General features: G+C 39.9%; 1 protein-coding gene, 1 long non-coding RNA gene and 1 pseudogene across 3 annotated transcripts in view; all 3 read left to right on the forward strand.

Moving 5' to 3' along the window:
* Window positions 1–363: 363 nt before the first annotated feature.
* On the forward strand, window positions 364–8,138 carry LOC138024187 (uncharacterized). Its single transcript, XR_011126917.1, has 5 exons — window positions 364–437; window positions 3,630–3,703; window positions 3,804–3,833; window positions 6,013–6,133; window positions 8,033–8,138. It is a non-coding gene; the product is annotated as an uncharacterized lncRNA (long non-coding RNA).
* LOC138024599 (uncharacterized) lies at window positions 1,997–3,063 on the forward strand (annotated as a pseudogene).
* A 3,001-nt stretch (window positions 8,139–11,139) lies between the features above and the next one.
* Window positions 11,140–15,390, forward strand: part of LOC138022765 (thioredoxin-like) — a 20,984-nt gene continuing 16,733 nt past the window's right edge. For both annotated transcript variants that reach the window (XM_068869707.1, XM_068869708.1), the window contains exons 1-2: window positions 11,140–11,298; window positions 12,232–12,336. In XM_068869707.1, the coding sequence (XP_068725808.1) occupies window positions 11,254–11,298; window positions 12,232–12,336 (150 nt within the window). In that variant the 5' untranslated portion in view covers window positions 11,140–11,253. The remainder of the gene's footprint in view (window positions 11,299–12,231; window positions 12,337–15,390) is intronic.

A 15,390-nucleotide genomic window follows, 5' to 3' on the forward strand; every position in this document is an offset into this window, starting at 1 on the left:
GGAAATTATGTTTTGTGACAGAAAATTAAAACAATTTTGCACTAAAAAGAATACATTTCCCAAAATCAACACTAAATCAGAAGACGATTAAAAATCGTAATTTGGCCCAATTTTTCACAAATTACCCTACCTTCTCGGATTGGCTATTGGATAATTAAGGATTATAAATGTTTTTAATTTGATTAACTCGATTTTCATTAGGGTATTGTTGACGTAAGTTTTATTATTGTCTGTCGCAACATTGATCTTTTTTAATTCAGCTGCAAATAAAGAGTTTGGTTTTATATAAACGTGTCTGCGGAAATTTGTTCACCTGCTCAGGAACAAACCTGTCATCAAAATTATCAAGGTAACTTTGATAAGAGAGATAAACGTTTGACATTTTGTTCTTTGAGAGGCAAGAGCTAATAGCAGGAAAGCATTTTGGGCACGGTCCGGTAAGGTTTCAAATAACATTTTAGAGGGTGACTTTAACCTTCGAAGGAGGAAAATGTTTTGCTAGTGATTACCTCTTCTGTACATGATGACAATTTTCGTTGGGAGAATGCAAGATAAGGGCATTTAGTTTTGGAGGGATATTTCGTAAGCGAAGCTGCCATAGTCCCAGAAATTTAAAGTTATAAAATGTGGTGGAAATATTATTTTTTATGAAACATACCATAGATCTCATTTACTTTTCAGTTGAAATGATAGTTATATATAGTTGTGTCCAACTTATGCCTTAGAAAATCTTTAAAAAATGCCGATATTGTATCTCAATTATTGTGACGTCTAGATCAACGGTGGTATTTTCTTTCGTTTTAGAGACAACTGAACTAGTGAGGCAAGGAAATATTGAGCATTAATATTCTCTTAAGTTTTTTAAAATTCTTTTTCAGGTGTTTTTTAAACTAAATCTGATTGGGAAAAGTCTTTGTTTTTTTATTTGGCTAAAAAATGTGTTGGCTTTAATTATTGTCCTATTTAAAACAAATTTTAATAATGGCGAAAATTTCCCTGCCAGGCACGTTCAGGTTATTTGAATTCAGAACGAAGGTTCGAAGTGAAAAAAAAAATAAAGGGAGCTTAAGCGCGCGCGTTTTTGAGATGCGGACTGCAACCGGAAGAGAACATTTCGCGAGCCAAGGCAGTGGTGTCTCCCAGATTTTTATTCTAATCATCTCTAATGGAGAGAAGAAACTTGGCAATTAAATGTGGTTGTGTGAAGACAAGTCAAAAGGGAAAACAGCTCACTTCCGGTTGCCGTCCGCGTCTCAAAAGTGCGCGTGCTTAAGCTCCCTAAAGATTAAAAGAAAACTGCAGTCTTATAATTGCCAGTTACCCTGAACTCGGGAGTGTTTTATGGGTAGTGCACTTACAGTGCAATGCCATTGTATCAGTGAGTGAGTGAGTGAGTGTAAGATTGTAGGCCTGCAGCGCGTGCATAAATTGCGAAACTAATGTAGTGTTTTCTCGGTGTCCATTGTGCAGTTACTATGTTTGCGCCCTGCTTGTCGCCTTTTTTCCTTTCTTAATTTCCTTAAATGAAAAGAGAAAGAAAACTGTTTGACTCCTTATTGTCAGTTTACAGACATATCTCAATTCTTAAATCAAAATCATGTTTTTCCCGTTCGACAGAGGGCGTCTGCGGAGACCGTCACTCAAGCTCACATTCCACAGACGAAATAACATTCCACCAGTCGACCATAATATTTTTACTCTTAAAGACCAGAATTTAAGGTCAACCTCTCCAACTGTATTAAAAACATTCAACAGTTATTTCCTCGCAACGGAAACAAAAACAGTAGAAAGATATTTTTATCGTTATCATTGTGACCGATCAGCAAAAATCTGACTATGTACGTTTACTAAGTAAAGTGTCCATTACTGATGAAACGAAATTCAAGCCATTATCCTCGGAAAGACCAAGTACAAGGGGTAGACCACCACAACATTATCACCCTCTACTAGAAAAAGAGAAACATTTGGAGTCCGTGATTCGAAAAATTCCTCCTAAACACGTGGCTGATTCAGTCTGCCCGAAAGGGTCGAGATTGGCACACCTCTGTGGTCTGCCGAAGACACATAAAGAACGATTGGCGATGCGACCAATTTTGTCTGCCACGGGCACATATAATTATGCTTTTGCGAAATGGCTCGACGCGAAACTGAAACCGCTTTCGGTCAATCATTTACAATCACTGATGTATTCCAGTTTGCTGATGAGATCAAGGAGATGCGATTTAATGAGCATGATATTTTAACATCATATGGCGTATCTTCGCTCTTCACGATCACGAATGTGCCCGTCGAGGAAACAATACAGATCCTTTCTAACAAAGCTTTTACTGAGAATTGGCTCAAAGTGACATACAACCTGAATATCAGCCGAGATGATCTCGTTACGCTTCTAAGAGTGGCCACCAAACACCAACTTTTCCAGGTTAATGGCAGCCTCTACGAACATATAGATGGCTTGGCGATGGGATCAGCACTGGGACCGCTCTTGGTCTACAGAAGGTACGTGGATGTCACCTTAGCCACGGTGCAGGACATTCCAACTGCTACAACTTTTCTTGCAACGCTGAACAAAGCACACCCTTCAATCAACTTTACGATGGAAGTAGGAATCATTAACAAACTGCCTTCCATCGGAATGGAACTCATGAAGATGGGTAGCCAAGTTAGAACATGCGTCTACAGGAAAACAACAGATAAGGCTTTCTTCTCCATTACCAGAGCCATGTGGACAATAGGTATAAACGATCTCTTCTCACTACTATGTTAAATCGTGCACATCGACTCTCATCTTCATCTGATCTTTCCGCTCCTGAATGTGATAACCTGAAAGAGATCTTTCTCAAGCTTAAGTACCCTGAGGGACTCATTAATTCTACAATTACCAGATTCATTGAGTCACAAGACCAAGAACAAGCACTTGATACTCAAGTTAATAAGCCCTTTCGGATTATTTTACCCTTTAAAGATCAGCGATCAGCCGACTTAGTACGAAGACAGCTCTCCGATCTCGCGAAGAAAATTAACCGCGACTTGCCCAGTGTTTACAAGCAAAAAAATTGCTGATGAGATCAAAGTGACAAAACCCAAACCACCACTTATTAACGAACAATGCCGCGTTGTTTATGAATACAACTGTGATCTGTGTGATGCAGATTATGTAGGCTATACATGCCGACACCTATTTCAGCGCATTAATGATGAACATAAGCATTCTATCATTGGTAAACACCTGCGGGACGTACACAATCTGAGCAACAAAGATCTCTGTGACCAGTTTACAATCCTCAAGAAATGCCGTCGGAAGCTGGATTGGTTAATTTATGAAATGCTCTTCAGAAAAAACAAAAAACCAACACTTGACACTCAGTCAGACGCCATTAAAGCAAAACTTTTTATTTTCCCATTCAAGCGCACCACGCTTGGAATTTTACTTTACCTTATTTTATTTTTTCTCTTATTAATCATATGCACTGAGACCTTCACACGTACATTTCACCATAGTATGAACTCACATAATGTTTTTTATTTGAATTTGAGAATGATGGCATGCAGCTGTCGAAACGTCATTCTTTCATATCGTATATTCATAATATCTTAAAATATCATGAAGTCAATTTTTTCCAACTTAGATCTCAGGTGAACCTCAACATGAGAACCACAATCGTCCTTTGCGGCATTCTTCTGTTCCTCGGTTTAATGGACGGTAAGAATTTCTTGTAAAATTCATTAATTAATAATTTATGAGGATAACAACCCACAGACAGAACACAGTCTCAATAATATCGATGTCAACTTTATTGCAGGGTCAAAGGGATCTCCTGTACCGGATCAAGGTAACGTAGCTCTATTGAGTTAGTATCATAACTGTGTTCATTACGTAGATTAAACGATGCAGCCGCTTGGCTAGCAAAAGGTGGATCGAAAGTCACCAATCTTGTTCTACTTCTGTTCATGTTAAAATCTCGATTTGTTTTGAACCTTTGGTGTACTAATCAGGGTCGCGGGGGAAGGGGGGGGGGGGGGTGAGGAATAATTGGATGTTCATTATTCCATTACTCCTGTTCGAAAATTTCGTTATCCATTATTCCAGCAAAAAACAACTCATTATTCCGTTAAAAGAATCGACTCATTCCGGTCAACAAATGGATTATTCCAAAGGAAGTCGTCATTCCGTTATTCCGCCCCACCAAATTTCCGTAATTCCTTTTGACCCCATGATAATCAGGGAGACCGTGCGACAATCAAATTAAATACTAGTAATTAACATGAGTAAGTGGAATGCTGTCGAGAGGTAGCAAAACGGGTCACATGCTGTGGGCACAACGCAGACGTCCAAAAATCCAGAAATCCGCGCATCTCAAATGAACACTATTAGAATGACTGCCTCATCACCTCGGCAGCAAAAATAAATTCATTTTGGTGGCTTTTGATGAGAGGGGAAAACCAGAATACCCAGAGAAAACCTTTTAGAGGAGAGTAGAAAACGAACACTCTCAACCAGCCCATACACTTAAGTCCGTGAATTGAACCCAAATCAAATCAAATCAAATCAGTTGCTCTTACTACTGTCCCAAACCTGTTTTTCAGCCTTCAAATCCGACAAAATCACTTCATTACCATAGCGACCCATGGCTAACGTGAGAGACAAATAATATTACATCTCTGCTGACTAATTAGTTACCAATTCTAGTAGTCCTTGAACGATATTTTGGACAATAGACAGAACACACTTTTCACCAAGGTTTGCTACATCAACTCAACCTCGTTTCCAGGGTCTGTCTTCTCTGCCTCCGACAAAGGTGGTGGAGAAGAGAGACCCTGGAAAGAGGTTGACATGAATACAGGAAGAAGCGCTTCCTGAAATTATGACAGGGGCTAAGATCAATCACTTTTTCGACAGCGAGCGTACTCAAAGACGACGTCGAAGAAGACATGAACGGCAGAAAACAATGATTTTGCGCGTCCTGCACGTGCGTTTTTTTTTGTTTTTTTTTGTGGTTAATTTCTTTGCCGTTCTTGTCGTGACAACGACGTGAATTGATAAAAAAATTGAGTCAGCTAGAGGACGTGAGCACCTAACGCTAAATTTTCAAGTTCGTACTAATTTTATTCATGTAACTGAAGTTGGTGCACGCTTTCCATTGACCACGACTTGGAAAAATCACGAAATGATTAGAAGAACGCAAAGTTATATTTTAAGTTGGCACTCTCGTCGTCGTCCTTGCTTGGGCTTCCTCAGTCCTAGCAGTATAGCAATATTCTCAGTATTGGACTGGAACTAGCGTGCAATGGAGGCTAATGCGGGGGAATTTTTTCAAATGCAAATACTATTTAATTAAGTATATTTCCCCGCATTAACCTCCATTGCAAGCTAGTTCCAGTCCATACTGAGAATACGAGCATGGTCTATTGTAATTGTCAACTGAACCTAATTTAATGGTTAAGCCCCCACCAGTCTCCTATAGTTCAGTAGTGGAGGATCCGAAATAGTAATCGGAAGGTCGTGGGTTCGACTTCTGCCGAGGAACACTCGGAATTTTTCCGATTATCCCCGAGTCACCATTGAAAAACTATCAACTCTTCAAAAAACTGTTGTGATTTCTTTAAGACCACGTATACCAAAGACATTTACGATACCTTTGTCTCAATTTCTATGGACCACGACGGCACGTGGTCCATAGAGATAAAGAAATTATTAGGTGTATTACTTTTGTTTATGATAACTGTATACATTGTGGGAGAAAACGCCATGACGAACCAACATTTTTCCATTTCCGACTGGCTGTTTGCATGTGTTCCAAACTGAGTCTAGATGTAGAACCATTCAAATGAAACTTAAAGTTAAATGAAAGTTAGGGAATCTTCATGAAATCAAACTTATTTTCGTGCGAATAGTTTTGCACCAAGACATGCTTTGAAACAGAGGCAAATTGAAGTTCTGAAGGAAAAGAGTGACCATCGAAAAAAGAAACGTCTCTTCAATATTTGATGTTGTCCTTACTCTCAACTTAGAGGAAGCCGGTGTTTGCGAGAACGAGAACCAGGAGTGGCCCGTCGAAGGTTGTGATAATTGCATCTGTCGCAACGGCATAGTGTTGTGTGATGCCGGTTGCAACCAAGAATTAAGCTAAAGGTAAAGACTGCTCATCCATAATTCGCATCCTCACAGGTTGCGATTCTATAGGTCTGCCTAAAAAAATAATGATCTCTGTAAGGGTTATTCTCGTCACCAGAGCCTCGGATCTCATGTCTGCGCATGACTCGTGGCTCTGGAAAATTCTATAAGAGGATATGCGCCGTAGGTTTTATAGCCAAAAAATGGCTTTTTGAACCTCATGGCGCCTGATCACTCCTCGTGCTAAGATGAATGCACCAAGCAGAGACGCTTTTCATTGTTCTTCAGGAAAACCAATGAGAAGACACATTGTTTTAGGGTTCTCCAGAGCTCTTCTCTTCTTCAGTCATGCGCAAAAGAGAAGATTTCTGGTGTCGAGATTGTGTTAGGTTTCAAACTACGCGCAGTCGCAGTAAAGGTCCATTTTTTTGTTGGCAATGAATGACTGAATGGTACTCCACGACTCGTCGACTTTTGTGCTCGGAATCAGTCAGTGATCGCTATCCCTTGGCTCTTACCTGAGAAGGGAATGCTCCGAATGTTAAGAGCGTTAAAATGCGCATGCGCCGTGTTTAAGATTTGTCTTCGGTGATCCCGACTTACTGCCTTCTTTCTCCTCTTAGGGTTTTTCAACGATGTTTCTTTCCACATTTATACCTGGTTCACATGAACGACGCAAATGCAAACGCAAACAAAGTTCACACCTCCAATTCGCAAAGGGAAGTAAGACACGCAGGCGCAGTATAAGTCTTCTTTCCAATATGGAGGACGAGAATGAAACTGTCAACTGCACTGAGCGGAGGTAGAATGGAAACGATCGAACCTGTTTTTTTTTTACCTTGTGTTTGCTTTTGCGTTTTCTTTTCCCCGGTCCACACGTGTGAAATGCGAACGGGAGCGCAAATGCAAACCCAAGAAAATGAAAAATTTTCCATTTCTTGCGTCTGCGCTTGCGTCTGCGTTGAGGTAGTTCACACGAGTATTTCCTTGCGTTTGCATTTGCATTCGCAATTGCGTCGTGTGTGTGAACCAGGCTTTTCTATACTAAGTAAACGAAGTATTAAACGCGCTTTCCACGTGACGTACGTTGGATTAGAGCAGAAACCCATAAGGGTTGAAACGTGCAACGCGCGTTCACATCTTCCGAATATTCAGTGCTAAGTACCATATTTGGAAACCCCTCGCTCCAGTTAATTTCGCGCGCGAGAACATTGGTGGTATGGCGTCATGGTGTTCTTGCGAACTGATTGGTTGAATGTTTCTCTCTTGTTGTTCCAAATATGGTACTTAGCAAATTGAATAATCAGAAGCTTGTTTCCCAGCACACGAGGGGCCGTTGCACGTTTCAACCCTCATGGGTTTCTGATTTGAGCGAATGTGTTAGCCCGTCTTCAGATGGTATAAGTTTAGTTTCCTGACGGTTTCAGGGGAGAATAATTATTCAACCCAATCATTCTCGACAGGTCTCGCGATCCTGGAAGATACGTAGTGTATAGCGACATATACGGTGTTCTGACGTTTCAAGAACACTTCGTTGTTACCTATATTTCATTAAAATTTTTTTCATCGCTCTCACCTTGCTTCTATTCCTACTTTGTTGACTGACTTGAGACATATGATTACTTGGAATGTTTTGCGTGCTGAAAGCGTCTTTAGTAAGGAAAGCATCTCAAGTTAAGTAGTCAACTCAAGCAAGTCCTCCTGATCGTCTTTGTGCCGATAGAGGTCAGTACGGCCCTACGAAGACTCGTTCGCTGGTCTATTTGTCTAATACAACACAGTGTTAAGTAATGGCAAAAGCATGCGGTCCTAACACTAGAGCTTATTTTTTCTTGCAATACCAACTCTTGAAATCCCAGAATGAGAGGGAGTGTATATAGAATTTGCTAATTGCTTTGCTCTATTTCCTTCATTTAGGGTAGAAGAAAATTCGTTGGTAGTGGATCGATTACCATTACTCGAAGAAATGACTTAACCGAGTCTTGATGAACTTGTTAATGATAATAAAGTAGATTGGGGAAAACGTCGTCTCTGTCTCATGACAAATAATCTCCAAGAGCCTACGCGTAGGATGGATCAAATTGTTTCCCTATTTTGAGTGATCAATTTATCGGATTTGGTTTATTTAGATTGCAGTGTTCCTTGTAAATTCAACTGTTAATTTATGCACCTGAGACGTAATCGATGACATAACACATGGAGAGAAGCCGTTCTAACGAAAGATGGCTTGAGAAAATGATAATTCAGAAGAAAGATATCTTTGTTGGAAGTTGGAAGCTCCAAGTCACGCGCTGCCCAGTCTTGAATTTCTTCTGAATGATAAACTCGATCGCACATCTGGGCGAGCACCTCTTCAAGTTATGCCGCTATCCGACAACGGCTCACTCGAATTCGAAAACCTCCGTTTTCGCCGTCCACACTAGAACGATAGACCTCCGTTTTCAAAAACTCCCACTTTCAAATCTCCGTTTTCGTGGACGTCCTCCGTGTTTGAAAACGTCCGTTTTCGATCGTTTTAGTGTGGACGGTCATATATAAACGGAGGTTTTCGAAAACGCATTAGTGTGGACGGGGTCTTAATTAGCCCATTTTGCGGGAAGCGTTTTATGGGATATATTCTCCGCATATCACGCACCTAAGGCTGATCTGTGAAAAGAGCGGTTATGAGTGGGAGGAGATGGAAAATTCTTGTGTCCGCTTGTGAAAGCTGAAGTGAACGACTAGACGACCAACACAGGGATATTTGATAACCTCGTTTTTTTTTTCGGGCCGTATTATATAGGTAGCAAATACATTTGTTTTTATTCAAATAATGGCATTTTAAATCCTTCCCTTAAAACTCACCTTACCCACAACTTCACACAATATTGAAATATATTTTGGTATAAACCCTTCACCCCCGAGGTAATTAATTGGTTGAAAGCGTTGCGAAATTCTTCCTCCGAAGTAGCATGACGTCGATGAGGGATTACTCGAGTAAAACCATAATAAGAATAGGCAGGAGGTCATCAAGTGGAGCCTCTTATCTCCCATACTTAGCCGAGGAGTCAACCCTTCTCAATTTTTTTTTTAACCACAATGGCTTGTAATCTCGCAATCTGATTGGCCAATTTGCAGTTGTCGATAAGAGTCTAGAGAACGCTGTACGCGTCGTGCTCGCGTCATTTTGGCACGCAATGTAATAGCCAATCAAGAATGCCTATTTTGGGAAATAAACCAATCATATTGCGAGAAAGTTACAGACAACGCTTGCTCTTTCTTCGTGTCATGATTTTGGTCACGCTCTGAAATAAAAACTTTCTTTGGCGTTGAATATTGTGGTAAAAAACAAATCGAAAGTGGTTCACCGTTGTCTGTACTCAAGTTATCGACAACGATATTCGTCATCACAGTGGTCAAAATTTGTTGTGGATGCGCCTCGTGAGTACACAACATTTTTACCACTACGATGACAAATATCGTTGTCGATAAGAGTACAGACAACGCTGAACCACTTTCGATTTGTTAAATAGAATGCCTCCCTTGGGAGAATCAGCAAACTCAAAAGCCAATCAAAACAGCGACAAGGGAATTATGATACTTTGTACGGAAAAAAACTGTTCCTTAAATTAAATTTACTCGGGAAGGGGTTGACTCAAGGATTTAAAGGAGATAAAGGCTCCCCTCCTTGTATAGGAAATCGTGGTTTACGGGCACGTGGTTTACGGGTACGAGTGCTGTTTTGAAAGTTCTCAAAACATCACCCGCGCACATAAATCAGGAAATGCACCAGCAAGTTTACACGATTTTTATTTATTCTATACCCCATAAAATTACTCCATTGCAGCTTTCGCACTCTATAACCCATTTATGCATTCGCAGACATTCCAACCCCTTTTGAAGGAAAATAGGGAATATTTTTTAGCGCCTTATAATTAGGCTCGAACTTGTCGGGGGATGGGGGAGGGTCTGGAAGTATCCCCACCCAGAAATTTTTGCAAATGAGTTAGGGTTCGTTCGATAGGCCGTATTCCGGAATAGGAATACATGGAATACAAGTTAGAAATCCTTCGTTTTTGTGGACAGTCACATTAAAATTGTCAAACATCTGCTAAAATGCTATTTTAAACATATCTTTATTATCCTTGTTGCTGCAAAACGCCAGACGTACCGTTTTGAATCATCACTCCACGTATTCTTATTCCGGAAAAAGGTCAATCGAAAGCACCCTTAGTTTCTCTCAAGTGGCATTTCCTGCATTTTGATCATCGTTACTTAAGCAAATTGTTTTCCTTGTTTTCAGAATTTCATGATAAATCGGGAGAATCTGATAAAAATCGTAGTGTGAAGTTCTGTGACACAAAAGACCATGCTTCACACTCCAGATTTTTGGGATGGCTCAAAGTACACAACCTGGACTCCCTTGTCCAAGTAAAGAAGACGTTATTGTTTTCGTGAAGCAAATCTTTTCATTCATTCCCCCCACTCTCCCTCCCCCTTCCCCCCCCCCCATCCCCCCCCACACACACACACACACACACACACACACACAAACAATGTTGAGACACAGGTGGGTTATTTAATACATAAGAGAGAGGAAAAAGGAGACTACAATCTCGGTCATAAATAGTTTTAACACTTCGCTTGAACAGCAAGTGAAGCGCATCAAAGCTATTGATAACGTACCCCTCCTCCTCCTCCTCCTCCCTCTCATAAATGTTGCATTTACCGGTTGGTTTTTGCACTCCAACCCATAAACATCAACATTGAAGGGGGAGAGGGGGCAAATTGCCGTTTGTGTTACAACATTTGTGACCGAGACTGTAGCTCTGGAGAGGCATGTAATAGGGAGGATGCACTGCGTTTAAGAAGGTCTCTTCTGCGCGGAATTACGTAAAGACATGAATTGGATTTGCATGGGTAACTTTCGTGTTATTCAATTTTGTATTTTTCATTTGGAATTTATACTGATCCAAAATCCATAAAAATTACGGAGTCTTCCGTTCCAGACATCACATATTTTTCATTCAGGTTGAAACCAGTCCTCTCTCGATGCAATAGCTCGCGGTAGTTATTAATCAGTCGGACGCCATATTGTCGGATGCAAAGCGGTTTATAGCTGGATCCAGTTGTTTATTTTGAGTTGAATCTAGTGGGAAATGGCGAAACCCACCGAAGGAGTAGTTGTTCACATTGAAACTAAGGTAAATTCTCACATTTGGGTGACGTTTAGTAGTTGTTTGATGCGTAAATATTAGAAAACCAGCTGCAGGCTTAAACTTTAAAAATGCTGAATCATTGTTTGACCTTAATTTCCTGATCTGAGAAGGTCGAGTTTTTTCCATTTCTGAGCAGGTCTTCTGTAGGATAAACGTGATTTTTTTGTGCTTTATAGTTTCTTTTCAACGTTGTGAGTAAAAAGGTTTGTACTTGGAATTTTAATTACTACGTTACAATGTTCTTTATCATGAAGTTGATAGGGAAGATAGAGCGGTTTTCAAATGAGTGTCGTAAAACTAAAACCAAAGTAGTTACTTTGGCCAATCAAGAAGGACAGACACAATCCAGTAAACCAATCAAAACTTGAAGCAATTACACGTAGCTGATGCAAAGTGCGGGAAAAAATGTGTATGCGCGAGCCACGATTTGTTTTGGTTTAACTTCTGATTGGTTTAAAAAGTGTCGTGAGAACTTTGAACCAATCCCTGAGTGATTTAATCATAAACCAAAGTTATTCGCTAATTACTTTCGACACTGAATTGAAATCCGCTCTATCTTTTAACAAACATTGCTTTTGTTATTCAAATTTGCCAACCACAGGAACAAAAGACCTTATGTTTCGACAGCCAGTGGGCTCTGTTGGGAACATTAATGACAATGGGTGACATTCGTTAGTCTAGAGCTACCGTTAATAATTTTTCGTTTGTGTAAGTTTTTTATCATTTTCTGGCGTATTTTAGTGTTTTGAGAAAAACTTGAGTGAAGTCTTAAAGAGTCCAAGTTTAATTTAGTGGAAATTAAACGTTACACCGTAAAATGAACGCGAAGGAGGAAAATTCACTCAAAAGGCGGGATGAATAATATCTTGGTTTTGTTAAAAAATAAATGTTGCTTGCTTCTGGATTCAATTCTTTCAGGAAGACTTCGACATATTCATGAAGGAGGCCGGTTCAACACTAGTTGTCGTAGACTTTTATGCAGATTGGTGCGGTCCTTGCAAGCGGATTAAGCCAGCAATTGAGGTAATCAAATCATTGTATCGATGTTGAGTGAATGGTTCTTTCCAGGAAATGTTTATTGACTGGGTCAACAGGCAGGAGGAAGGAAGGAATCCTTCTGCCCTGGGTCAAAACTGGCCAAGATTCAACCTGTCCACCTGCTATCGGCCAAATGCAAAAATGCCTGCCAATAAATTATTCTCTTGTCTTTGTGAAAATTAGTCTGACTAGCCTCGTTTTACTGCAAAATTTCTTTCAATTTGACATGTATTAACAAGGCTAGTCAGGCTAATTAGAACAAAGACAAAAGTATAATTTTTGCATTCGGTCAATGATCTTGAACGAGGCTGTTTAAAGGACACGCCAATATGACTGTTTGCTGACAATGATCTGATGTAAGCCACACTTGAATTTCTTTGGATTATTTCACTTTGTTAAAAGATTTAAATTATGGTTCAGTCACTAAGTAAGTGCAACCATGGGGCATGTTCACAATGAAGTCAGCTGTGATCCTGGGCAGTGATCTCTTTTGTCTTGTGTCTTTTTCAGTGCTCGAAGCTAACAGTCTTTCACTCGTCAAAAACTAGTAAAATGTACCACGGGATAAGCGAAAATTACAAAATTACTCTTACGTGTACTTTTGGACAAAGCAGCACGGTGCACGGTGGGAATAATATTGAAACACACGACAATTATGGCTACTCGCCGAAGTTTTTCTTTGCTTGGTATCCTTTATTTCAAAATTATTCATATTACTATTCATTTTACTATAGATAGATGTTATGGTACTGAGAATATCAGGGCCATCTTTTTCCCTGGGAGATAGATGCAACTGTAAATGAATGAATCAAAACAATATAGTGGACCAGTGAGATTCCCTCCAGGACCACTAAACATTTCCTGCTACTTGTCCCAGGAAAACCATTTCAAAAAGTTAGTTTCGAGCACTGTTTTTTGTATAAATTCCAGGGTACTTCCCACAACTAAATGTGTTTTGTGGAATTCACTTTTGCAATCACCCATTGGTAAATTCTGAAAGATCACAATCTTTTTGGTGTTAAGTTCTCAGCTAAACAACAATGAGGGGCGAAATAATAATAAATGCAATGTAAACGAGACCTCGAGACTCTTTGCAAAGGCTGTTGAGATTTCGAGATCAGGTGAAAAGTTTGAGAGTGCCAAGATTTTGGATGTACCATTCGCCAACCCTATGGTTGAAACCCTAATTTCCACCTGATTACCTGCGGGTAATCTATTGATTTTGCGTAAGACAAGTTAGAGCCACTGCGCGTAATACAAAGGTGCGGGTTCTCTGCTGTTGTGGGTAATCTGCTGACCTTTCCCCATCTTAATGCAAAAATTGTCCTGTGCGGATAATCTGATATGTGGAGAAAGCAGAACTTAGCAATTGCTCTTGGTATCCAAAAAGAAAATTGGGGGTAACCATGCATTTTTCAGAGATAATTAAGCTTTAGTTTTGAAAGGAATGCCATACATTGCTTTGTATGTTAAAGCTTATTACAAATATTATTGGTCAATTATCTTTGAAAAATGCGTGGTTACCCCCAATTTTCGTTTTGGATTTCAATAACACTTGTTAAAATCTGCTTTTCTCGCATGGTCATAAAACTGTGCAAAAATACCTTTGAATTAGTAGGCACCATCCTTAAAGGGCCCCTGCGATAAAAAAAATCACGTCACTTCCTTTTTTCCTTCAGATTTCGGAATTGTGTTTCCTTAACACCTGCTTGGCAAAATTTTGAGCTTTGATTTTTATCCAAAGGCCATTTACTTTGAGTGTAAGTTTTGGATTCGAGAGACTGCCATTACTCAAAACTGACCGATTGGTTTTCAGAAGGTTGGATCCAGGAAAAACTGACATCAAAGGCTCGCTAGCTTAAAATTTAAGCGTGTGAATGCAGCTTGTTATATATTATGCAAAACGTGAGTTTAAAAGTCTGAAAGCCCAAAACTCCTGTGCTGCATACAGGGCAAAAAAAGTCCACTTGTCTGCCCGTCTGAGACGAGTACTCTTGTATCTCGGAGGAGCGGATTTCCATAAGCACTTGTCCTACGGGACGGGTAGAGTTTGCCGAAAAAAAAAAAAGTTCTTTTTTACTGAGGTCTGAGTTCCCAAGCATCTCTGGACTTTGTAAAGTAGCCAGAGTTTTGCGAATTTTGTTTTTTTTTTACGGCAACTTGCACGTTTTCACCTCTGGAGTTTCGGTAAAGACTTGGATCCACATCCCATTTATGGAAATGAAGACCTTGTTTGAGACAAGGCTTCATTAACACTTGAACGAGATAATTACCGTTGTGGCAATATAAGTGTAGCTGTGGTAAGTTTTGTGATCATTAAAGAATTAATAAAACCTTTTAATTAATGTCTTTGCTGTCGGTCTAACAGTTTAATTTAAATGTCGTGAAACTCCAAGACATTCTGCTATATAAAAGTCACTGAAGAAAGAGGCTTTGAAACTTTCACTGTCACATGACCCACCCAAAAAACGCACAAAAGAAAATCAGATCACATGCTACGTTTTCACTGTCAACGTACATGTACAAGATGTCAGCAAATCTGCTTGACCTGCAGAAAATCAGTAGTAAAAGAAAACCTGACTCCATCAAAGATCAGGAACATCCTACATTTAGCTGCGAGATTTGATAGTTGTGTCAACTGCCAGTCCCAGTATAAAGAAGTTCTCTCCAAAAGAGGCCATCAGCACCTGGATCAACAGTGACAAGAACAAGAAGCACTTTGTCTCCTCTACTGTCCAGCACAATTCCAGTCAACCAGCTGCTACAGCAGAATGTGGTGTGCTGGAGGAACTTCCACCTCTTCCTGTCCTTCCAAATCCTACTCTGGACGAGGCTTGAAGTGGCCTCTGTGAACTTATTTTGCAAAACTTTATAATTTTTTTAAATGTCTCATTGTTTCAAAAAGTAGACCAGTAGGAATATAATTCAGATGATTTCCTTAAACACAGCTTCAGAATATTGCCGGGACTTGAATGTTTCATCTTAGATCACAATTTTAATGCCTCATAGATGTGCTGCATTTTCTCAAGTTGTCTATTG

The sequence above is a fragment of the Montipora capricornis genome, chromosome 11 (genome assembly GCF_036669925.1).
Source record: "Montipora capricornis isolate CH-2021 chromosome 11, ASM3666992v2, whole genome shotgun sequence".
NCBI classification, from domain to species: Eukaryota; Metazoa; Cnidaria; class Anthozoa; order Scleractinia; family Acroporidae; genus Montipora; species Montipora capricornis.